At 44.7% G+C, this 26,111-nt stretch overlaps 1 protein-coding gene across 7 annotated transcripts in view; it reads right to left on the reverse strand.

The window, feature by feature from the left end:
- Window positions 1-26,111, reverse strand: part of DAPK1 (death associated protein kinase 1) — a 178,088-nt gene that overhangs the window by 82,589 nt on the left and 69,388 nt on the right. For all 7 annotated transcript variants that reach the window (XR_009051244.1, XM_057721042.1, XM_057721038.1 and 4 more), the window contains one exon: window positions 2,408-2,629. Coding sequence is in view for 5 of the 7 variants with exons in the window: in XM_057721042.1 (XP_057577025.1) it covers window positions 2,408-2,629 (222 nt within the window). In the remaining 2 variants the exon portion in view is untranslated. The remainder of the gene's footprint in view (window positions 1-2,407; window positions 2,630-26,111) is intronic.

Genomic DNA, 26,111 nt, shown 5'->3' on the forward strand with positions numbered 1-26,111 from the left:
AGCAATCCCACTCAGTGGTATTTACCCCAAAGAAATGAAAACTTATGTTCACACACAAATCTGTGTGTAAATGTTTATAGTAGCTTTGTGCACCATCACCAAATACTAGGAACAGCCCAAATGTCCTTCAGTGGGTGAATAAACAAACACCGCACAGTGGAATATTATCCAGCAATAAAAAGGAGCAAACGACTCATGCACAAATCTCAAAAGCATTATAGTGAGTGAAAGAAGCCGGCCTCACAAGATTGAATGCTCTATAATCCTACTTATACAGTTTCTGAAAAGACAAAACTACAGTGATAGAGAATGGCTCAGTGATTGCCAGAGGGAAGAGGGAAGGTGGGTGTGACTATAAAGGGAGGGTACAAGGGAGTTTGGGGGGGCAATGGGACTATTCTGAATTCTGATTTGGGTGGTGGTTTCACAAATCTCTACGTGTATCAACTTTCATAGAATCACACAACCCTCCTCCAACATCAAAGTTACTGTATAATAACAAAAAGAAGTTTAAATCAAGTGGTTAAAGAACAAACAAACAAACCGTAAGCCACCCATTTTATGCACAGGATAAATGTACCTAATGGAACATATCTATGAACTGGGAGTCAGTCAACAGAAGCTGAACCCAGAAGACAGACGCAGATGGCAGTAACTCCCTGGCATTATTTGCACATTCTGATATACAAAGGGAGCAAATGACATTTTCTTGAGTTACTAGGCACAACCTGGTAATTCTCTGAAAAGGCAAAACAGTTGTGATCTAAACAATTTCTTTCCCAGGAACTTTGTATTCATGGCCTCTGACAACAGCCTTAAGGGAGGAAATTTAGGCTTAGAGATAGATGGTAAAGGATTGGCCCTGGATTTTGATCTCAGTTCTGTCTGGTTTTCAAGTCACCACATAAAGCCACAGCAGGGATTACACTCGGATTCCTGTCTTTTCTCTGCTGAACCCTGAGCAGACCCCTTAATCCTCTGTGCCATTAAAGTCCTGCTCTTCCTCTAAAGCAGTGGTTCTCAGTGCGGGGTTGGGAGTTGAGGGGTGGTAAGGGGAGGAAAGAATCTGCCCCCAGGGGACATGTGGCAACATCTGGAGGCACTTTTAGTTGTGACAGCTAGGGAAGAGGATGCGATCTGGTGGGTAGAAGCCAGAGATGTGGCTAAACATCCTGCAACGCACAGGATGGCCCCCTGAACAAAGGATTACGCAGCCCAATATGTCACTCGTGCAGAGGTTGAGAGCTTTCCGGAAACATGTATTAAACACATCCATGAGCCAGACACTGTGCCAGGTATGTTTACGTTCTCATCTCACTTATCACCTCAAAACCCTCTTGAGGTAGGTATTATTGACCCCAATTTATAGTTGAGAAGGTTGGTGCTTGGACGCCTAAAGGAACGTGCCCAGACCCCAGAGGTGAGACAGGAAGCAGTGAGCACCCCGGGCCCTTGTGACTGCAAAGCGCAGGTCCCCACAGTGCGGGGCCCCTGAGGCTGGGCTCCCTCTGTATGGCCCCCTTCACTTCCATCTCCTCTGGCCTCAAAAATCGCCTCTTAGCCCTAAGAGATCTGCAAATAAGGGGGCACTGCTGTGCTGGCAGAAGCCAGGAAATGGGTGAGGCCCGTTATCACTAAGAACCACCCAGGATTGCTCCATCCACCCCTCCCTCTGCCCCCAGTGTGCTAATGTGTGTCCTCCATCCAAAGAGCCCAGAGACACTCCCAGCTGCATGTTCCTGGATGACGTCCTCTCCTCTCCTGCTGCCAGCCTGTGTTGTTGGACTCATCACCAGGAGCGGGCCCTCAGGCAGAGGGCCAGGGACAGGGGGCCATGTCACAGAACATCGTGCTACAGTCAGTTTCCCACAATAACATCTGATGGGCAGGGTGTGCCTGAGACAATCAGCAAAACGCTTTAAAAACAAGTCCTATCATCACCCCTGCGTGATTCTGGTTCAATTTCACCCTTTCATATACTGAGTGCTGACAGTTTCAACAGTTAAAAATGGGTGTGGTGAGACAGAGGGAAGAGAAAAGAGAAAGAAAGAAAAGAAAAGAAGAAGTAGGAAAACAGAGGGAAGGCAGAGGAACAGCGTGACAGGAGGGAAGAGCATATGCCTAAAGCTTAACGTGAAACTCAGAACACAAACGACCTCATGACAAACGAGGAAGAATCCCAAGATTGGGGACCCACTTGCAAATCAAGTGCGACCACATCAATGGAAGCTGCTGCAGAATTACTCCAGATAACTGCAGCCAGCCTCAGGGCAGACCGCACATCGCAGTTCTTGAACTTGGCAAAGCTGAATCAATCCCTGACAAGGCTCCGGGGCTGGTCACGGCACTGTCCAGCTGCCTGGGAGCCTGCAGCCCACCCTCCTCCCCACCCAGTCACAGCACTCACAGTTCCAGGATCAGGATGACGTCCGTCTTGTTCTCGTAAACCTCATGCAGGGTGATGACGTTGGGATGCTGGATCTCCTTCAGGATGCTGACCTCCCGCTCGATATCCTCACGGCTCACGCCCCGCCGGCTGGATTTGGTCCTCCTTTTCTTGATGAATTTGGCGGCATATTGTAGACCAGTGCTTTTCTCACGGCATTTCTTCACGACTGCAAACTGCCCACTGAAGAGAGAAGGCAGAAGAGGTCCCGGGTCATTTATACATTCTTTATTGTTCACTAAAAACCAAGTTTGGGCAAGAATGTCACCCCGTGAGGGGGGTGGGGAGGGGGGAAACAACAGGATTATAAATAGGAAAGTCCAAATTGTGGGAAATTAACAAATTCAATAGAGAAATTTCCTCTTAAATTTCAGTTCCATTAAGCCTCCTTCTTTATGAACATTGTTGCAAAGAATAAAAATTTCTTTTTTTGAATTACATTTTACTAAATGGGTAATAATGCCCCTGTTTCTCTGCTCTCCTCCTTCTCCCCCACTTCAGATTCAGGGACCACAGGAAGGAGGTCTCTCCCATCTGGCCTCATTTTGTTGTTCTTGTCCTTGTACTTCTAGGAAAGCAAGAGATCGGGACCAAGGAACTGGCAGGGAAAAAAAAAGGGCTCTGCCTTCAAAGACATATTTCTAGCACCAATATTTATCAATTGAAACACTCACAACAACAACAAAAATACAGGCATGCCTCATTTTATCGTGCTTCGTTTTATTGTGCCGCACAGATATTTTTACAATTTGAAGACTTCTGGAAACCCAGTAATGAGCAAGTCCATTGGCTCCATTTTTCCAACAGCATTTGCTCACTTTGTGTCTGTGTCACATTTTGGTAATTCTTGCAATATTTCAAACTTTTTCATTATTATTATATTTATTATAGTGATTTGTGATTGGTGATCTTTGATGTTTGTTACCCCTGCAAAAAGATTACAACTCACTGAAAGCTCAGATGATGGTTAGCATTTTTTTGCAATAAATTATTTTTTAACTAAGGTAGCTACATTGTTTATTTTTTTAGATATAACACTGGTGCACACCTGATGGACTACAGTATAGTATAAACATAACTGTTACATGCAGTGGGAAACCAAAAAATGCCTGTGACTCACTTTATTGCAAAACTTGCTTTATGGCCATGGTCTGGAACTGAACCTGCAATGTCTCCGAGTCTGGCTGTGTATATTTTGCTCACACTTCAGGGACTGATAGGTCACATGCACTAGACGTTTGTTGGTTGCTTCTTCAACATCTCCTCTTCCCTTCCCAAAATATCTACCTCCAGGGTTCCTTGGTTCTGGTAAGCTGATTCCACCCTCAACTCTAGATATGGACCATGTGACCTAGGCTAAGCCAAGCAGTGTACTGGATTCTCCTGGCTCCAGTGACAGGCACATGACCTAAGTAAGACCTTTTGGAGAATGTGGAGACAAAGATTTTTTCTGAGACTCTTTGACCCCCAAGAGCTGCTGCCAGTCATCTTGGGACCACTCTTGATCTAAAGCAGAGGCATAGCTGGTAAAAGGAAAGAAACCAGGTCTGTGGTAACACTGTGGAGTGGCTGGATCAACCCTAGCCTGAAATCATCTGCCTTTAGATTTTTCAGCAACATAAGCCAATAAAATTCCCTTTACCGTTAAAGCCAGTTCGATTTGGGATTTTTATTTCTTGCAGAGGAAAGCACCCTGAATTCAACAGCATGTAACCAGAGCCTCCAACCCACGTATAAAGGAATATGATAACAGAGCTTGACACAAAATAGTAAGGTTAGTATGTAAGCGGGTGAGATCCTGAGAAGTAAGCAGGCTACTCTTGAAAGTAAGTGAAAGACAATGGAAAGATGCTTCCTGTGTCAATGCTGGCACCCTCACTTCCTCCCTAACGCCCTAGCGCCCAGGGCCCATTCACCCATCACAGGATCTGTACATTTCTTGGCATCAGCTGCAGAACTGCTATGTGGAGAATTATCACAGTTATTTTTAGCTAGCTTTATTCTCCTCACATGAAGACAAAAGGGAGAGAGAAAAATCAAATTAAGGCTAATATTTTGATGTTAAAGAATGGATACTTTAAAATGTTACTCATTTACTTTGGCAGCGGGAGACCACTGAAGAAAAAACACAGTGAAGGATTATTTGTATAGCACTGTCAATTTTTTTGCGTGACAGGTTATTAACACCTTCTTTCCCCTGCAACAAGATAGTAGCTGAAGAATAAATTACATTGGTGCATGAGCACCTATTGCCCATAAACTCACAACCTTCAAGAGTCGTGGGATCTGTTACGACTTTATTACAACCATTTTCCGATTTCTCTGGGCGCGGAAAAGCTGGGCTTTCTCTCTGGTGGGGGGTGGGGGGTAAGCAGCAGAGATGGGGTTTCTGCGGGAAAGAGCAAAAACAGCCTGCATACACAACAAAGTCAGTTACTGCTTTACAGAGGTCAGTGAAGTGGGGCTTGTACCCCCTCTCCTCACAAAGACAGGGCCATGTCTCCACTTGAGCGCTCTCAAGGGGCCCCAGGACCCAGCTCAGCCCAGACCTCCATCCCACCGCAATCTAAGCTTTTGGGAGCTGGGCCCTACACGTGTGTTGCAGTCACAGCCACTTGTCTAGGGGGGATGTAAAGGCAGACTCAGGGCAAACTCTCAGGGGTCTGAATCACACTGTTTTAAAAAACAAACGCAAAGAGCCAAAAAATTTTTTTTTTCAGCAGGAGAGTCACGAAGAATTTAAACGCAAGCCTAGGCTCAAACACTATCTCGAACGTGTTTTCACTGCCAAATGTTCCACGTTGACCTTTGACACTTTTAATTATGGGACATGAGAGCATCAGGCCCCCCAACCCTAAGGGCTGGGTTCAGGCGCGGTTCTGAACATCCTGCGTGTCGAGGCCAGGAGTGTGTGCTCAGATCTAAGCGGACCATGTCGCCCAGGTTTGTGGCGAAACATCTGGAACCCACTCCCTCACCAAACCATTGATCCCTCACTCAGACTTCAGGGTCCCCTCATGAGAGCTGCTGGTGGGAGAGGAGGGGCCGGCAGGTGAGAAAGGCTTCCGTGCAGAGGAGGTAGTGCCCCGGGGCAGCATGCGAGTGTCCTGGCTAACCTTGGCTGCCGGGGGTCAGACAAGGGTATAGTACCATTTGGGAAAACACCTCCTAGACGCATCTCAATGCTGCCTCTTTAAAGACACGTTTCCTTATTGATCACCAACTCTTCAACAATCTGCCTCCGACCCCCTTGCTCCAACCAGTGCTGCATCCCCGAGTCCACAAGGCACCTCATACGCCTCTGTGGCACCGGCTGTTTCCTGTTTCTTGCCCATTTCAGCTCCTCCCAAGTTCCTTCAGGACGGAGCGCTGTCAGGTGCATCTTCTATCCCTTGAGGCCCTGGATGCGGAGCCCCTCCAGGAGCGCATGTACAATGCTGATATTCTGCTCTTGAATTCTGAATCTATAATCCTAAAAACCAGAGGTGCTAAACTGAAGCTGTCTCACTGTAATTCCACAGTGCCATGGAGTGGGGAGGGGCACAGACTGCCTGCATTTGAGTTTTGGTTCCAATGCCTAGTAGCTGCGAACCTGTGGGCTTACTTACTACTTAACCGCTCTGCCTCACTTTCCTTACTTGTAAAGTGGGTACAATACAGTGCCTGCCTGGGAGGGTTGTTGGGATGCAGGGGACAGGATTAAATGAGCTACGACATGTCAAGTGGTTAGAACAGTACTGGGTGATAGTAAATCTTCAATAACTGTGAGCTCTTATCCTCTACAACGGGAGTTACTGTCATTAGCTCACAGTTGCTTAAATCTCAAAGCTCTGCAGTATTACCCCCCAAATGTCACCTCGCATGACTGCCTGGGGGAAGAGAGCCCTAAAAAGCAAAGCAAAACAAAACACACACACCGCAGGGCTGTACTCCGTTAAAGTATGTAAAACTGGTGCTAAATATGGAGGCTGACTCCAGCCTTCCAACAGGGCATCGCCCCCCCGCCTCGCTGCCCCACCCCGAGGAAGAGCAGCTGCTCAGGACTCCGGCGCCCTGAAGCTGGCTGCACCCAGCGCCCGGCATGAAGATGGAGTCCCAGCTGAGCCTCACTCGAGGCCCACGGGGAGGGACTCGGTGTGACTCGGCGATGCTCGAGGGCATTTCTACAGGGCCACCTCCTCAGGCGGCCCGGGAGGCTGAGGACAGACTCCTCCGAGAAGACATTCTCCTGTAACACAGCGATTTGCTCTGCAAGGCCTCATTCCAGTTGGACTGTTGGTTAATTGCTGGTTCCATCCGTCCCTTCCTGGGAAGCTGGCCCCAGGCTCCCTTGAGCCCACATTCCTCCCTGGATTTGGTCAGTCTGGGGGAAAGTCCTCTTCTCCAACACCACCCCCACAATTGACAAGGCAATTTGCTTGGGGTTTTTTTGGCAAGGGCTTTTAAATTGCGGACTTTTAAATTTAAATCCAGCTTCCAGGGTGAGCTCTGGGCAGGAGGAGAGGAAGTGCAGGCAGAGAAGCCAGGCCCCCACCGCCGCCCACTTGGGGGACTGCCTGTCGCTCCAGCCCCGCTCCTGTGACAAACACAGGAGGCTCCTCAGTGACTGGTGCCCACACAGGCTGCGGCGATGGTTCAGTGGATGGGGCATGTAGCTTCCTTACCTGAAAATAGAAACTCACTGCATACGAACATTTAAACTTGACGAACAGAGTACAGGCTATCCTTATTTTTTGTGGGATCCACATGTGCAAATTCATTTGCCCCCTAAAATTTATTTTTAACCTAAAAAATCAATACTCCCAGTACTTTTGTGGTCTATTGTGTTTTTGAATAGCCAGATGTGCGTGTTCCCAGCTGAGCTCGGTTAAGGCCACTTTCTGTCTTTCTTTTTCAGCTCTCACGCTGTAAATAGCACCCCTTCTATAGTCTGTTCAGTGCCATGGTGTTTTGTTCTGTTTTGGTTTGGTTTTTTGTTTTTTGTTTTTTTTGTATGTGTGTGTGTTTTGTCTGTGATCTCGCTAATTAAAATGGCCCCTAAGCATGGCATTGAAATGCTGTCCAGGGTTCGTTAAGCACAGGCTATGGTGAGCCTTACAGAGAAAACGTGTGCTAGATAAGCCGTGTTCGGCATGAGATACAGTGCGGTTGGCCGTGAGTTCAATGTTAGTGAATCAATAATATATATTAAATAAGGTGCCTTTAAACAGAAACACACAACAAACAAGGTTGTGCATTGATCTGTTGGTGAAAATGTGACCAGAGGCTCGCAGGAACCCAAGCCTGTTTGTCCTCCAGAACCAATGGTTCAGTATCCTCTAATTCAGTGTTTGTGGTGAATTTAGAGAACGTACCACAATGAGAACTGATGGCGTGTCATTTTTAAAAATTCCACTCACATTCTGTCATTTAATAACTTGACAGTTTGCTGCACTAGGTGCAGACAGCCACACTCATTTTAAAATGAAAACTTTCAATTCACTGTAATAAACGTTTATTAACCTCTACTGGTCAGATGTGTATAAAGACAATGAGACCCAATCCTGCTTTAAAGAATTATCTACTAAAAAAATGTGTTTCAAACATAATCGCAAATTTTATTAAAAAGAGAAAAACTTTAGCTAAAAGGAGCAAAACTTCATATAAAACAATCTAATCTAATTTCCAATCTGATCTCTTTGTCTAATTTACTAATATATCTAACTTAAAGAGTACCCTTGTAGTCACTCAGTGAATTGTATCCAAGATGTTATGCAAGGCCTTTTACACATATTATCTTATTAATAATCACAACTATGAGATTCACATTATCACTGTCTCTTCTGTCAATGAGAAAGCCAAGCATCAGAGAAATTTTTAAGTATCGCCCCAAATCATTCAGCAAGTAAGTTGCATAATTGGGAAATGAATCCAAACGCAAGTGTATTTGCCTCCAAAGCTCTATTCACTGAGCACAGTTGCTATACTGGGCTTGTGTTCATTCTGTCTGTAATACAAGCCACCCCTACGTGAAGTCACAGACAGGACTGGAGCATCATTCAGGAAAGAGTTTTGTGAGGGGAAGGCAAAGAGAGGGGCCTTGTGGGTAAGTAAGTTTGGGCAATGTAGCCTCCTCCTCCCCATTAAAAACTCAGATCAGAATTTAATTAACTAAAATCATGCCTTTAACATGCTCAGGGGGCTCTGCAATAAAAAGAAAACCCCATTTGTGTTTGCTTAGGAAGCACGATGCTAACAATGAGAAAGGACCACGGACGGTTCATTCTCAAGGTCAGCACACAAGGATCACATGCAACTGGTGAAGCATTTGTGTATATTTCATTGTGCATTAAAGATAAACCTGTTGAACTTTGTTTAATCCAGTCAGGTTTTATTTTCAAATTAATTTCTCTGTGGGAGTTTTGCTCTCACCTGGGGAAAGACTGGATGGACACACAATGCCAGAGAAGATGCTGTATTCAGAATAGAGGAAGAGCAAGCTGGCTGGATGTGACAATTTTTTCTGCCTCATGGGTTGGTACCTAACCTAGGGCCTGACAGTTTCATCATCGACCTTAATTCCAGACAACACATTTGAACAAGCTCCCACCAAGGAAGGTGCATACAGATTCAAAAAGAGTGACTAAAACAGGGTGTAATTTTTCCTTTGATTTTAAATATGTATCTACCCAGAGCATGTGACAGTTAAAATTATTTTTGGTAACTATATATGATTGTGACTTTTCTACATTAAGGCTGGAAACAGATCTGGCTTAAATCAAACAGCTGATCAGTTCCAACTCTCCTCTCCTCCCAAGATTTGCAATAAGGTTTTTAATCAACACAAAACAATTTTTACTTCTGAATTCATATATCAAGCCCCTGGCAAAATTTTAGTGCTGGTTTATGGGTCATCTATTTTTCTTGAAGAGCTGCATTCTGAGAGTGGCATCGGCTCAAATCCTGCTAGAATACTGGAATTGCAGGTCTTAAATAAGAGGTGAGGTGACAGAAAAGATTTTTCAAGGATGAGTTAACATTTGATAATAATTCACATTATGGCAGGGCATAAAACCCCCAAAGGGTTTATAGAATAAGGGAGGGAGAAGCATGTAACACTATAATGTGGGAAGGGCCACAAAAAGGACATAGCCACTCAGGGCCATTCCAGGGGAGAGGATGAGGTCAGGAGACGCAGCTCTGTCCTGAAGGCTGGGCTCCAGCCAGGAGAGGAAGAAACTGTGTGTTGAGGGATGGCTTCCAAGAGGAGGAAGAGCAGGACCCGAGGCAGGGAGGCATGAAAGAGCCTGCCTAGCATTTCTGAGAGAAGAGGAAGTGATGGGGGAGGGATGAGGAATCCCCACAATCACAGCCCTGCCCAAAATGGTGCAATGCCAGCCCCAACTCCGCCAACAACGTGGGAAAGCAGAGACCTCGCTAAGCCTGTTTCCCCATCTTGTGCAAGGGCAATGGCATCATGAAATGAGGCTCTGCATGTGAGTGCAGCACATCAAGCACATGTAAAGGATGGAAACTAGCACGCTGTCTCAGCTTCATACTTCTGAAAGAAGCCAAGGGGGCAGTATTCCAGAGGCTGAAGAGCAGCACCTAACTTCTTCTTGGCATTTTTCTTTCCAACATCTTTGAAATCTAAATGTTAAGTCTCTACATCTTTTTTTCCCATAGGAATCAACAAAGTTATTTTCATTTTGGATGGGACCTATTTGATCCCCACACCCACCTTGGTCCCTAAAGGACCTTGTGGCTTTCTCTGTATGCTTAAGTTTTAGCCTGTGGGTTGGTGATGAGAAGCAGGCTGCATCTTACAAAGATGACTTCAGCCGTATCTTCCATCTCATGCTCTTCCTCAGTGTGGCCTTGCCTCTCCCATCACCCTGGTCCCCTGGAATCTGAGCCTTACTTGGCCACTAGAATGTGGCAGAAATGACTGTGGGGCTTCCGTCTGGGTTGCTCAGCATGCACATTCTTGGGATCTCCCTCTGGGATCCCACTATGCTGGGAGAAGCCCGAGCTCTTTGGAGAGGCTGTGTGGACTGTTCCTGTCAATAGCTCCTGCTGAGCTGACAGCAGCTTTAAAAGGCCAGCCAGGTGAGTCTCCAGATGGCTCCAGCCCCAGCCAATATCTCAGTATCACCACGTGAGAAACCCCAAACGAGGACACTCACGCAACCCACAGAAGCATGAGCTCATAAAAAATTGTTGTTTCAAGGTACCAAGTTTAGGGGTGTTTGTTTCACAGCAATGGATGGGTGGTACAGCCACTGATTTTTTTTAACAGATGACCCCAGAAGCTACGTGAAGCAAGATTCAATACAGAAGGTGAGGGGCCAGAAGGTGACCAGTGCTGCGGACAAGCCTGATGGGAGCGCCTGGGAAAGGAGCGAGCGTGTCTAGACCGTTTTCAACACAGGTCTCCCCAGGGTGGGGGTGGGGCCTTACACAAACAGCCCCCTCGTTGCGCCAGCATATTCAGGCTCGCTTTTCAGGTTCTTCGCTTCTCATCTTGGCAGCAATTCCTCATCTTTCAAGGAAAGCGCTGCATCGTTTACGAGGGACCTCTGTGCCAGAACCACAAATGGATGACAACGAAACCCAAAGATGGCCCTGAAATGCCTTCGCAGACTTCCGGCTGAGCTGGGCTCATCGCCAATATACCTTCCCAGTCTCTCTGGTGAAGGAAGTCCCCACTCTGGGAAACACACAAGAACCAAACTCTCCAGCAGGACCCAGTAAACATATGGCTACAAATCTCCATCGTGACTGGTCTGAACATCCAGGGCCTACCCCTAGGGACATCACCTGTAGGAGTCTTTGATGAAGAGGAAGCACTCTGTCCGCATTCAGTGGAAACCTCCCCTTCCATCCTAACCTACCCGCTGTGCAGATTTCAGGAGATGATGATGGCTAACCCAGTATGGGAACCTGGTACTTCATCACCAAGTTTAATTCCCTTGGAATGTTTCTGTGGTGCAGCCCACACTTGGAACTGCTCTCTTTTCTGCCTTTTGAGAAGCTACATGTGACACTTTTTACAAAGAAACAAAACTGGTGATTTATCAGTATTATTATTAGAAACAAACAACCCTCCAAAAATTACTTTGAACTGCTGCCACAGGTCAGTTAAAACGGCACATGATCTGGAGAACAAGCATTCCCCCATCAGTGAGAAAACAGAGCAGGTTGCCAGGGCACCGCCAGGGAGAAGCAGAGTTTGCCGAGGGGATAAACAGCAGCACATCACCCCGGGAACCGGGACAACACATGCGACTCAGGAGCGAGATGCAGATGTAAGTGCTGCCAAAGGGGAGTCACACACTGGGTGGAAGAGCTTGGACCAGAGGCAGCCCCCTTGGGGAGAGCATCCTCCCAGAAGACAGGATACAGAGAAGTCGCCCAGGAGAACAGGGCAAGACCCAGGACCCAAGGCAAGTGCAGGCAAGGGTCTGGCTTCTCACACAAGAGTGGTGCTGCCAGCAGGTCAGAGAAACCAAATACACAGAGTATCAGGTGGCTCGAGCAGCCTCCTTATAATTAAGGAATTAGCAAACCAGAGCAGGTGAGGACTCAGAAATAAGGAAGATCAGAAAGAGAGCAGCGGGTATCTTTGTTCACGCCACTTGTCCCCAGGATACCTCTTTGGAGGGGGAAGCTCTGAAATCCACCTAGAAGAGCATTTCCCGAAGTGTGTTCTCTGGAGCTCAGATGTGAGATTAGCAGATGCAAACTAGTATACACAGGATGGATGATCAACAAGGTCCTACTGTAGAGCACAGGGAACTATATTCAATATCTTGTGACGAACCAGAATGGAAAATATGAAAAAAGAATGTATATATGTATAACTGAGTCACTTTACTGTACACCAGAAATTAACACAATATTGCAAAGCAACTACACTTTGATAGAATTAAAAAAAAAAAGAGGCTACTTGGAGAAAGAGTTTCAGGGCCAAGCACGCTGAGGGAAAACTGGGTAAACAGAGTCACAACAGGCCTCTGTATGGAGGACCCAGCAGACCTGGCCCCCTCTCTCCAAGAGGGGGCACAGCACTCAGCATTTCAGCGGGCTGGAGGGTGTTGTCAAACACATGTTTCTTCTGTGGTCATGAAGTCCAGTATTCCTAGGAGAGTTTGCTTTGGTCCTCTCCCCCCGTTAATGGTCAGCTTCTTAAGAGCTGAGACTGACTCTGTAGGCACCACTTCCTCTTCCTTTGCAACACACAGCTGCATTTTGAGGTGTTTCCTAAGGCACGATGCCAGTCACAGGCCTGGGTGGAGCAGAGTGCAGAGCGTGATGGAGGTGTTCATGGGGGTTCAGACCCTTTTGGGGCTCTGGCCCATCAGAAGGGTGGGGACCTGCTGAGTCAGGCCTGGAAGAGGAGGCCACCTGCCACCTCGGGCCTGGGGCTCCCCAGTCTCCTTCTGGCTGCTGGTCTGGGCTGCTCACAGGAGATAGGCAAATGCGTGATGGTCTCAGTCCTGACAGCAGCCTGGTACCATTGGAGGCTAGCAGGGAATCTGAAGTTTTCATTTTCTTTCAGATGGTCAGCTGAGTTGGTTATTTTCTGTGGCCACTGGGAACAGGCTGAGTAGGTGTGAAGAGTGGGGGCTCCAAGGCAGGGCACCGTGCTACGTGCTGCGTGATTTACAGGTAAACTCTGGAGCCTTTGCTGCCACCGTGGACCATGAGCACCACCCCCAAGAAGAGTGTGGTGGTGGGAAGGAGCCCGGATCCTGTGGCGCCCTTAAAGTGAGTCCTGAATGGCCTCCCCCAGCACTTGGTTTGCAGGAGTCTAGAAAAAACATCTTGTTCTGGATGTAGTTCCCTTGTTTGTATCACTCACTGCCATACCTAATCTTGCCTGATTCAGATCCGGTCCGTGACTTGAGCATACAGCCCACGGGGATTAACAAGACTTTATATACTTCTATACAACAGAGCTGCCAGTGCTACTTGGTGGAGGTGTGCAGGGCAGGCAGGCGTCCTGCTCTAGCTGAGGGCTGAGGGGAACTTCATCCACGCTGCTCAGCGCCACTCCCTGTACTGAACGATCTCAGGGCCAGGCACAGAGTACGGACTTGGTGCTTGATAGCTGTTTGTTTTTGTTTTTAAAGTCGAAAGGGAAAGGAAAGAAGAATACGAGCACAGGGAAAGTGTCATATAATACAATCTAAACAAAGCTCCAATGGACCAGACAAAACAAACAACAATACTCCAAATGTTTTCTCCAAATAGTGAGTCCCACATCGGAACCAGGATTGCCCTGTGGGTCCAGTTTTATGGATAGTCAAATGCCTTTACCAAGAGTGTCATGCCAGGATCAGCTTGCCCATTTAATGAATGGTGACCGTGTTGGGGGACTGGAGATCAAGGCTTCCTGCCCCAGACAGCAGGAGCTGTAGGGGGCCCTCAGGATTTCCTGCTGAGACTCAGAGGGGTCCGACGCTTGTTTGATCACTCCAACCTCAGCAAGCTACCGCTGCAGCCAATACCATTATTTGTCATGTAATCCCCTTCCAGCTACTGGGCTAAAGGTAACTGGGTACGATAAGGTACGATCTGTTCTCAACTCAGCAAGCTGCTCTCAGGGGAAAAAAGCTGAAAAAGGGAACAGGAGGTTCACATAACTTCACAGGGAGAGAGAAGACAAACAAGGAGCTGAGCTGAAGTACCTTGTGTCTCGGCCAAAGAGAAAGGCAGATTCGTTCAAGGTGCTAAGGTTTAGGATGATGGGAATAAGCTCAAGGTAACAAGAAAGGACCAGTTCGGCAACCTGATGAATATGGGTTGTAATTGTGAAAATACTGTATTAAGTTGCATAGATTAAATGTAACTTATAGGAACTGCGGGCTGACCCCCGCCTCCTTCCCGGCACCCCCATATGTACTCTGTCCAGTTCTGGAGCATTCAAGGTGCTCAACAAAGATGTGCGACTATTTTCTCGTCTTTCCTCTCAGTTTAGAGAGAAATACTATTTGCCTGTGTGTTTTCACGAGCAGGTCGGGGACACTCTGTCACGCTTTGTCATGGGAAGGATCAGCTCTATCATGTCGCAGGAAGTCTGGTCTGTATTAGTGAAGAGTTTGGACTTGAGTGACTTGGAAGCAATTCAAATATGCTTGGCGTTATGTAGCTTTTAGTGCAGCCACAGACCAATGCGCTTTGGAGATGCTGCTCATGGGCCTGTCTGGCTCTGGACACTGGATACAGCCGGAGCAGTGGCTTCTTGAGGGTTTGCCTTCTCTGGGGCGGCAGGAGTCGCAGGCCCAGGTCTCAACGAGGCAGCCAGTGGCTGTCTGGCTGTCAGCCTAGCCCAGTGGAGTCCTTTTCACAGCGCTCCTGGCCAAGCCCTTTCCCATGATGTCTACGGATCTGTCACCTTGGCTCTGGATCAGGAGGGGACTCACCTCCCAGAGGAAGTCTGGGGAGAGGAGAAAACAGGTAGAGGACCGAGGGGGTCACTTCAGGCCAGGCAAGGAGAGGCTGGCAGGGAAATTCACTGCTGGAGTTACCTGCAGAGAGAGCCACGCAGATAAAACTGAAAGATGATAAGTTAAAGAGAAACCAGAGCTCCTGGAAGGCTGAGTATTCCCTCAATGGAAGCAGAACTCCCTGGAAGCCTGCCACGTGGGCTGACCTCACTCCCGTGCCCAACCAGAGCAAACGTGAAGCTCATGGCTGGAGGCCAGGAGGGCTGCAAACACCCCAGCCCAGAGCCCGAACACATGGATGACGTTACTTCTCCCAGGAAGGGAGATTCTGAGAAGCAGGTGTCACTCATCAGGTCTTAGGTCAAACATTAAAGAAAATGAAAAATAATTCACGAATATGAGGTATGAAAGTGATTCTTCCCGAAGCAGGGGCTTCAAACCCCACGGCCTTTTTGTGACATGTCGCTTCCTAAGAAAATGTGGAACCTGCATTCAGGGAGAGACAGTGTCACCATGTGCAGGGGGCTTCAGAAGCTTTGTCTGCTGGAAACTTCTGGAACGGCCCCTGTAGAGGTGCAGGTGAGAAACCCTTCTCCCAGTTCCTCATCTGCAGTGTGGGGCACTGAGGGTCTCTGCAATTCCCCCCCCCACCGCCCCCCTGCCACTGATGGCCTTGGACTCTGTGGAGCTGAGTGAGGCTGCTGGAAGGAACACTCCCCCTGTAGGTCTACACTGTCTTGCCACTTGGATCAAGAGCCTGTGCTTATTTGCAGTTATGTGGAAACACTGGGCCAGGCTACTTGCTTTAAAGATCCACAACTTCCAGGCAGGTAATGAAGCCCGAAAGAAATGCGGCTATAGGCCTGGAGCAGCAGACAATCTAACAGGAATAAACACCCTCGTGATGCTCTAGGCAGGCACACCAGACGTTACGTGGAACACACCACTTGTTTAGGCCTTCCAGTCTAGGGGTTGACTTCTGGGGGTTCTAGAGCAACTCGAGAAGGGAGGTCCGCTGGACTCAGGTGTGGCTAGATGGCTTCATGGTGACAGTGAACTCTAAAAAGCTGTAGAAGCCCAATCTACACGATTTGGAACTGACTTTCCACTTAACAGGCAAGTGAATGGCACAAAAGTAGAACCCATTTTTCTAGCTACTCTGTGATCTGTGAGGCATCTATGAGAGATACACCGCTAGTTATTACATTTAGAACCACAAAGAAATAACACCGGAAGAATCAGTTTATAGAGTCTGAATTTTAATCCCCTTCATAGTGATCTACCAATATATTAGCTTTTAAATACTGTTTAAAAATAAATAAATAAATAAATAAATAAATAAATAAATAAATAAATAAAATACTGTTTATATTACATGTATAATTTTCTTCCTGAAAATTAATACCACTACTGAGTTCCAAGAGCACAACATGGCGCATTCAATAAAATTCTGGAATTAATACATGTTGACTCAACCACCTTATGGGTCACCCTAAATTTACATGCTGACTACCTAACTGTTTAAATCATTTCCACTGACCTTCAGGACATGGAAAAACAGTTGTTCCAGTATTTAAAAATATCACACAAGATGTCTCATCATTTGTTTTAAGAACTTCCTGGCCCTGGGCAGTCCACATGCATTTATTTTTCTCCAACATTTACCAGGCTCCAGCCCTGTGCTAGGTCCCAACTGGCCTCCTGAGAGCTGCCCACCTGCCTTAGAAGCTGTCAAAGGGACAATTAGTGTATTTGATCTTGTACATTCATTTGAAAAGCAAAGATATATTACAGTTCTCTTATGGGTTAGCGACACTTTTCAGAATTCCCCCAGTCTCCTTGTGGCTAAGGTCTCCTTAGGACCAAGTGCTTTTCCCAAGCAGTTGCCTTAGGCCATAACCTTAGCTAACTGGGAAATTCCCTAATTGAAGCATAACCCAAAGAGTTTTTAAAATATGAACTGCTCATAGTCATCAAACAATTTGTAATTGGCCCTTGAAAGGCCAATGCAATCTGCAGACTCCATGAGGTCAGATTTCTAAAGAAGGGCAAATGAGAAGGCAAGGTTCATGCTCTCATATGTATACAACAGGAACCCTAAATGAACTCAGATTTGGGAAAACAAATCCTTGAAAGCTTAACAGAAGATGGATAGAAAAGGGCTAAAAACAGCTGGGTAGAGTCAATGGTGTAACAGACATGTAGGAAGAAAAAGTAATTCTCCTAGGCTTTCATTTCTTTCATGTATGAGGCCAATGGTCTTCCCTTGGGGAAGAGTGGGAAAACACTGGTAAAGTGGAATCAAAGTTTGAGTTTTGAAAAGACACTGTAAAAGACCGCCTGGCTTGACAAAAAAAAAAAAAAGAAATTCAAATCTACAGGTCAGGGAAAGTTAAATCTCAGTGTGGCTGAAGCAATCTCAATTGCTAGTAATCTTGGACAAATGTTAAGGAGTGATGCTAAACTGATTTTCAAAAGAGGATCCACTGGATCCCTCTCTAAGATCAATTAGCTTATTATTAGTACCCAGCAAAAATTGAGGATCAATTACTATTCAGAGGAGTTAAAAACAGCAAGTGGTCAATAGCATAATCAGCAAGAACTTTCCCACTGCCTTGACAGAGTGATAAGACAAGCAGAAATGGGAAAAGCTACAGACAAGAAAGAAAATGTTTTGATTTCAGCACGGCCTGTGACATAATTTTTCATATTTTTGTAGATGAAATGGTGACTCACCATGTGGTGGATTTTGGCAGGCCATAAGGCTCTATAGAGTTTAACGCTGTCCTAGACAAGACATTTTTCAGTGTATCAAATGAAAGCATACTTACCACATTTTAAAATAACTAGTCTAAAAGTAATGGCTGTATTTACTGACAGAACCTAGAATCAAAATTATCCCAACAGGCTGAATAATAAAATTTATAAGAGAAATAAACAGAAATCCCTATAGTTAGGTTCAAGGAAATTAACCTCATAGGACAGCAGTTCACATAGAAAACAGATGGTGGTTCTATCTGACCACACATGACACAACCTCACTGCCACACCGTGCATGTGGTCCCAGTGTGCTGAGAGGTACGGCGCCCCTGCTCTCAGCACGAGCCTGGGCCCCATGGTGGGCACTTGCACTTGGTAGGAAAGATGCTGGCAGTGTAGGTGGCAGTCAGGGGAGGATCAGCAAAATAAGGAAGATTTGCTTCTGGGCATGAGAACTGTCACTATCTGAAAGGTTGTCAAAGGGAATCAGGCCATCAACCAGGAATGAATGGGTGGTTTGACGATGGTCTCTTAAATTCCTTCCAACCTTAAGATGCTCTGTTTCTAGCGGCTGCAAAAATCAAGGCTCTGGCTTGCTAACTAAAAAAGAACATATTGTTGAGTACAGTTGAAATCCTATGACACTATTTTCTCTTCATGAATTTTCTGAATCTCTGTTGTCCTAATGATCTTCCCAGATTGAAACTCAAAACAAAATCCATATTGCCATCAACTTCTCTAGACTCTACTTGGAAACATATTTTATGATCTGTACCTTAAGATTAACTCTCCAAAACGAGAGAGAGTATTAACAACCTGAGTGGAAATGCATCGTGGGCAAGTAAGAGAGCTCAGCCAGGAGGCAGCTGACCCCCCTCTCCCATCTAGCAACAGTGGGAGTACTGATCCTTTAGTACCTTTCCTGAGCCTTAGCATGGTCATTTGGGAAATTAAAAAAAAAAGAAAAAACACAACTGAGATTAATAACACTTAGCTTATAGGACTGCCATAAGACTCAAAAGAAGTAAAAAGATGTGACTGTGTTCTATATACTCCATACTATCACACAAATATAATGTTAATAATTGGAAATATTTAAGTGATACCACAGCTGGGAAGAAAACTCCTGTGTCTACATCCAAAGATTCCTAACAAGTTCAGGTCCGTTTCTAACAGGGGATGACAAAGGAAGGAAAGAATTCTTTTAAGCAGGATTTAGAAACAGCCAATTCAAGTCTTCCAAAATGAAAACAAAATAAATATCCACACAGATAAATCTGCATGACATCATGTCTCTTGAACTTTGGAAAGAGAAGGCCTGGTTTCGAATCCTACCTTTGCCACTTAATAGCTATGTGAAAAGAGCATAAAGGCAAAAAGAGGACTTTTATGAAAAAGAACCATTTCCGTTACTCTTTGGATTTCTTGCAGTCAGCAAAAACAATTACTAATGTAGGTTTTTCATAAAAGTGGTGTAAAGTGAACTTTTGGAAAGCAGGGGATACTCTTCACTTTATGCTATTTCAGCTTAGGAGAGGTTTTATAGGAATGCTCTACTTTCAGATAGTAGAAAAACCTGCATTATTTTTGTATATGGTTGCTTAAAACCATCTGCATCCCTTAGACACACGTCAAGGCTCATACACTGTCTTATTAGAGAAATAAGAAAAGGAAAAATTTATGCAAGTTCTTTTCCACCCTGTTCTGGAGAAGCCATCTTGAGCACGGGCTGCTGAGTGGATCTCGCATGGAGGCTGCTGGCTTCAGAACACCTTGACACGGGGGGATGGTGCTAACCGCGTGGACTTAGGAGACACTGAAATATTCAGGGTGAATAAAAGGAAAGCATGAGAACAAAAATGGCCAATTTTCACATCTTGGGTCCTTGACTAATATCATTCTGATGTCTTTCTGGCCTCATGGCCTCAGGAGTGACTGGATGGTCCAATTCTGTGGGGCACCTTCACCCTGGGACAATTATAGGTCCATTTCTTGGACTGCCACGGAGGAATGACTCTAACTGAGGCTGTTTGAGGCTGTTTCTAACTCGAGTTTACCTATGTTCAAAGAAGCTTCAAATTTCTCAAGCTAACTTTGTGACTCTGATCATTCAAGACCAACATTTATCATGCACAAGAAAAATAAGATTAACATTTTCTGAAGCACAGACAGGTTCTGTGTAGGTAAACAAAGCGTTAAAAAATTAACTATAGAAAGGGAGTAGAGAAAGATCTGGTCTTGTTTTTTCTCCCATTATTAATAACTGAAGTGTGCAATACTATCATCTACCTGCCATGAAGACAGGGAAGACAGAGGAAAGCTTCATGCCTGGGAACTAGCTGTAACACTGTCCCTATAACCCGACATCAATGAATTCAGCAACCTGCAGCTACTAGAACATATTGAGTGCTTTTCAATCCATGTCTTTGGGTCTGTCTACAAACCCATGAACCTTATTTATATCACGAGGGAGAAGAGGGAGTTCCAACCCTGCTAAGACACCTCACCTCCCTCTTTCTCTCAGCAAATGTTTGCTGAATGGGTGGATGAATTAATTTGTTTAGCCTTGGGCCTTGGAATTCCAGGCTTCTCTTGTTAATTTTTGATTCACTGACCCAATTAAAGAAAATGTAATTAGATGTTTTTCATTGCGAGGTTCATGGAATATGATAAAGACATATGTAAACAAATTGAAGAAGATGACTTTTAGGATGCTGAATTAACTTTAAAAATGCTGGGTGTCATGTCACTACATAGCTGGTGCCGAAGAGTTAATATTAGTGGTTCAGGGCAAAGCAAACAGAACTGAGCTTTGCACTAGTTCCAGGATTCTAACCTCTTGTAAGTAAACATACTTGGAATACATTTTCACATAAGAAAAGCTTTAAAAACTTACAATCTAACTATATTAAGATCAATTCAATTTACATTAATCTATTTAAGTACTAGTGTCAATTAATTTGTTCAGAAGATATATCCAATAATTTTTTCCTATAGTAAGTGAATTACAAATATGTAATCTTATATACTCATATAAGATTTACATATTTATATAGGTATAAACAAGTATGTAATCTTCCTAATTAGGACATAAATGTAAAATTCAGTTTTAAGAAATAAACATTTATAAATTAAAACATGACAAGACAGAGCTGTCCAACAGAAATATAATACAAGCCACAAATGCAAACCCCACATGCAATTTAAAATTTTTGAGTAGCTACATTAAGAAAAGTAAAAAGAAACAGGTAAAATTAACTTTAATAATATATTTTATTTATCCCAATATATCAAAATATTATAACTTCAACATGTGATCAAGAATTAAAAATTATTACAACTTATTTTATCCTTTTTTGGATGCTTGAGCCCCAGCGTGTGCTTGACACCCACAGCGCACCTCAGCTGGGGCTGCCACACTCCAAGCCTCTATGGCCACAAGTGGCTGGTGGCTGTTGCATCACACAGCACAGCTTCAGGCTAATTTTACAGCCATAATATAAAACAGGGACATAGTGTGATTATTTTATTTACAGAAGGGAGGTGGAAAGGATACTTGTGAAGTCCCTGGGAGGTGAACCATTGCTAATTTAGCACATTAACCATTGGAAAATAAAAGATATTCCCACTGACCTTATTAGAAGAATAATGGAGACCAAAATTCTCTTGGAAACACAGACTATGTATTCTGAATATTCTCCTAAAAATTATATGAATACATTTTCAACTCTTCATCTATGTGCCCTAAGCATAGTCTTACTTTGTAAGTATACTCTGCTGTTGGGAGTATGGGAGTCAGTTGGACAACCTACATGCTTTAATCAACCTTTATGCATTTGAGGGCATTTACTAAGACCCTGTACAGCCTGCTCTAGCAAATTACTACTACAACAAACCACTGGTTGGTGTAGACAGCCTGATGGCGCCAAAAAGGTAAACGTCAAGATTTCTATGCAGAGACTTCCCTGGTAGCGCAATGCTTGAGAATCTGCCTGCCAATGCAAGGGATGTGGGTTGGATCCCTGCTCCGGGAAGATCCCATGTGCCTCGGAGCAACTAAACCTGTGTGCCACAGCTACTGAGCCCGCTTACCACAACTACTGAAGCCTGTACACTCTAGGGCTCGTGTGCCACAACTACTGAGCCTGTGTGCTGTAACTACTGACGTCTGTGTGCCTAGAGCTCATGCTCCACAACAAGACAAGCCACCGCACTGAGAAGCCTGTGCACTGCAACGAAGGGTAGCCCCCACTTGCCACAACTAGAGAAAGCCCATGCACAGCAATGAAGACCCAAAGCAGCCAAAGAGGAAAAAAAAAAAAGAAAAAAGAAGATTTCTATGCAGCATACTACATGAGGCTACAAAAATACATCCAGCCTTAGTGAGAAACACAGAGATTATGATTCAGCTAAGCTTTAAAAGTTTGATCCTATTTGGTTAATTCATTTTTGATATGATCTTATTTATTTCAGCTACCCCCTCCTCCTACCCAAGGACTAAAGTAGAGAAAGGAGAGCAGTGATGGATACGGAAAACTGGTGGATGACCGCAAATTTCCAAGGAGGCCAAAGAGTGTCTAAGGTGGAAGGGGTGGGCAGGCCAGTGGGGGAGGTGCTGCGAGAAGGGCTGCCTGGAAATGGAGATACTGGTAGAGTCTCTGGTGATACCGTGCAGCAGAGGAAAAGGATACAGGAAACGAGGAGGTCAAGGAAGTAGGAGGCAGGGTAATGGTTACATTATCCACAGGGAGGTTAAAGCTGCTGACAGGGTGGCAGGAGAGGGGTGAAAGGGAAGCCTGCGAGCCCGGATTTTCACCACTCACTGACATCTGCCCTTTCTATGCACCATATTTCTCAAACACAGGGCTGATTCATTTCTTCTTCACTTCTGAGAGATCACAGTACTGATATCCATTATTTCCCCTTGCTTTGGGAAGTCATAAGAATTAACAAGCCTATCACGCGGGAATCACTAAATCTGCTGCAGGCATTTATGTACAGTGTGCTTATCGCTCCTGGCAGATGGCAAGTTTAAACACGCTGAGAAAAACTGGGGCCTCCGCCTGAATTCCAGGTGATTGTTACTTGCATGCATGCGTTCACTCATTCATTCACTCAATGAACACTTCCTGAGCACTGTCTATGTGTCAGGCACAGGATGGTGGGATTTTTTTCCCCTAAAATATCACAAAAGGGAGGAATCTGTAACAATGAAATGTTATTCTTCCCTTGCCTGGCTGAGAATTACATCTCTAGGAGTCCTTCTCCCTGTTTAGGGAGAAGCAACTGAAGTTCAACAAACTTGCCACCCACTCCTGACCACATTTTTAAGGACTCATCTGTCCATTATACCGAAGAGCAGTGAAGACTGTCACTGAATGTCAACTGTTACTGGGCCTTGAAAGGCTACAGTCCCAGAGATTCTAATGACTACTGCTTTTCTACTAGTTTCTTCATGGCACATCCAGCCTTTTAACTCATTTCACCTTGTTAAGGGCTGAATGTTTGTGTCCCTCCCTAACTTTCAGTGTGATAGTACTTGGAGGTGGAATTTGGGATCTTTGGGAGAGAAGTAGGTTTACACAAGGTCATGAGGGTGGGGCCCTCACGATGGGATTAGTGTCCTTGTAAGAAGAGACACAGGCAGCCATCTGCAAGCCAGGAAGAAATTTCTCACCAGAATCCAACCATGCTATACCTTAACCTTGGACTTCCAGCCTCCAGAACTGTGAGGAAAAACACTTCTGTTGTTTAAGCCACCCAGTCTATGGAATTCTGTATGGCTGCCTGAGCTGACCAATATACACCTCCAACTTCACTTTGCTTTAAATTATTTGGTACAATCAGAAAAGCTGCCAAGATTGCAGCAATTCTTTCAGTGCTACTTTATGTACACTTCATTCAGATCTCTCTAGATACTCGAGCTCATTAAGAAAGGAATCAGAGAAGGACACACCTGGTTTGGGGCCACATTCCAGCAGAACATAAAACCCATCTTTGTTGAAAACATAAAGTTGATTGTTTTAGGTGTATAGGCCTTCTAAATTTGCTTTCTTTTGAAAAGCTTAGTTATTTTTTGTAGACTACTCAACTCTATATGTGAGTCCCTGTTCAAAATTTCAGTTACATTTTCTTATTACATTAAGCCCAAGAGTTTCAAATTAAAGAAAATGAGACCGAATAAATGTTTAAAAATACATATGACCTTCAGGCACATGATCTACTCCAGGTGAAGGGCATAAGATGAATTGCTCGTTTGTTCCCTGGCCAGGACCCTCTCCCCACTGGGGGAGGTTTCTTCAAGTTTTCAAACTGGTTCAGTCAGGCAGGTTTTAGGGCTGGCTCTGTTTTGTAGGCTAGTCATGTGAGCACGTTGCTTTTTGACCCACAACAGCTTACCTTCCACATGGCCAAGAGGGAATTGGGGTACTTAGAGGAAAGAATCAAATTCTAATCTACAACCCAACCTAGCCAAAAATAACATGTGGATCTCAAAACTGAAACGGGCTTACACACCTCTGAAAACACAGGCCCTGGAGTCAGCTTTCTTTATTATTGATAATGATAAGTACACAATTTAAAATCCATTTTGATTGCAGAATATTGTTTAAGTAAAATTAGCTAGGTTTTTAAAAAATCACAGCTTGGTTCCATCATCACGGTTTGTACTCAGGCAAAGCTGAGTCTATCTGCCTACAGACAGAAGAGCTTTGATTAAGGACAGATTAAGGTAACTCCCACCACTCACTGCTATTCCCTGCTCCTTCCCTCACAAGGAAAAATGAAAACAAAGGCACAAAAACTATGCAATTTAAGGATTACAGTTGGTGTCCAAGGAAGCTATGTTTTTGGAGGCTGGTCTGAACAGAGGAGAGAAACAGCCTCCAACATGGTTTTAGATGATGAGTTTGAAAGTGGAGAGAACCACTCAGAGAAGTCATCTGCTTTTATCTAACTGGGGCATGCAGGCCCTCTCTGCTGACTTTGTTTTGTTTTAAATTTTTATTGGCGTATAGTTGCTTTACAATGTTGTGTTAGTTTCTACTGTACAGCAAAGTGAATCAGCTGTATGTATACATATATCCCCTCTTTTTTGGGCTTCCTTCCCATTTAGGTCACTACGGAGCACTGAGTAGCGTTCCCTGTGCTATACAGTAGGTCCTCGTTAGCTATCTCTTTTATACATAGTATCAATAGTGTTTATATGTCAATCCCAGTCTCTCAGTTCATCCCCCCCTCCCTCTCCCCTTGGTATCCATACATTTGTTCTCTATGTCTGTCTCTATTTCTGCTTTGTAAATAAGATCGTCTATACCAATTTTTTCAGATTCCACATATGTGTTAATATATGATATTTGTTTTTCTCTTTCTGACTTACTTCACTCTGTATTCACATCTCTACAAATGACCCAATTTCGTTCCTTTTTACAGCTGAGTAATATTCCATTGTATACATGTGCCACATCTTCTTTATTCATTCCTCTGTTGATGGACATTTAGGCTGTTTCCATGTCCTGGCTATTGCAAATAGTGCTGCAACGAACACTAGGGTGCATGTGTCTTTTTGAATTATGGTTTTCTCTGGGTATATGCCCAGTAGTGGGACTGCTGGGTCCATGGTACTTCTACCTCTCTGCTGACCTCGTAGTTAGGGAGAGTGGGGAAGACAACTCACAGACGTCTGTGTCATCTCCATTTTACAGTAGCGTCAACACCAAGTTGTATAAAGGCCACATACTGAAATAATGATGACATGTTCATATTACCTGTCTTCACGCACTGTCAGAACCATACGTTGAGTACTGCTTTTCCCTAAAACTTCCAAAATCCTCTTCAGAAGTTTAACCTCGCAGTCCTACCTGGGAGAGCCATACATGAGCCACGTTTATGGGGCAATCCTATCACTACTAGGACACCATGGAGGGCTGAGACAAAGGGAGTCTTAGAGCAGGTGGTAGAGTTGTGCAAAGCAGGGGCAGGTATCCTCCTGTGTAGTCACTCTTATGTCAGCCTTGTAAATAGTAAGTGCTAATAACATCCAATAAACTCAACTTTGGAGCAAAAATTCTTCCAAAGATAAAGGGATGAAGGATAGAGTTCATTCCTATGTAATCTGCTATGGAGATCGTACCTTTCAAACCAAAAACCAGGACGTGTAGTATAAAAAAAGTAAAATTATACTTACGAGGACAAAATATTTGAGATTGCTTCTGCATTAGAACACTGCAACCCCCATGTTAATTTCCTATTGCCATCTCTGCAAAGTCCCCTTTACCATATATTCACAGGTTCCAGGGATTAGGAGGAGGACATCACTGGGGGCCATAATCCAAGCCTACCCTGTTCTCAAAATGAGCTAAACATAACCACAGACCTTTTTGCTTATTTATTTTTTAAATTAGAAACTAAAAGGAATTGTCTGGAAGAAGGAGAAGACTGGGCAGTTCTATCTATAACCTGGAGGTCCTCTCACC

Source organism: Hippopotamus amphibius, chromosome 2 (assembly GCF_030028045.1).
Source record: "Hippopotamus amphibius kiboko isolate mHipAmp2 chromosome 2, mHipAmp2.hap2, whole genome shotgun sequence".
Lineage (NCBI taxonomy): Eukaryota > Metazoa > Chordata > Mammalia > Artiodactyla > Hippopotamidae > Hippopotamus > Hippopotamus amphibius.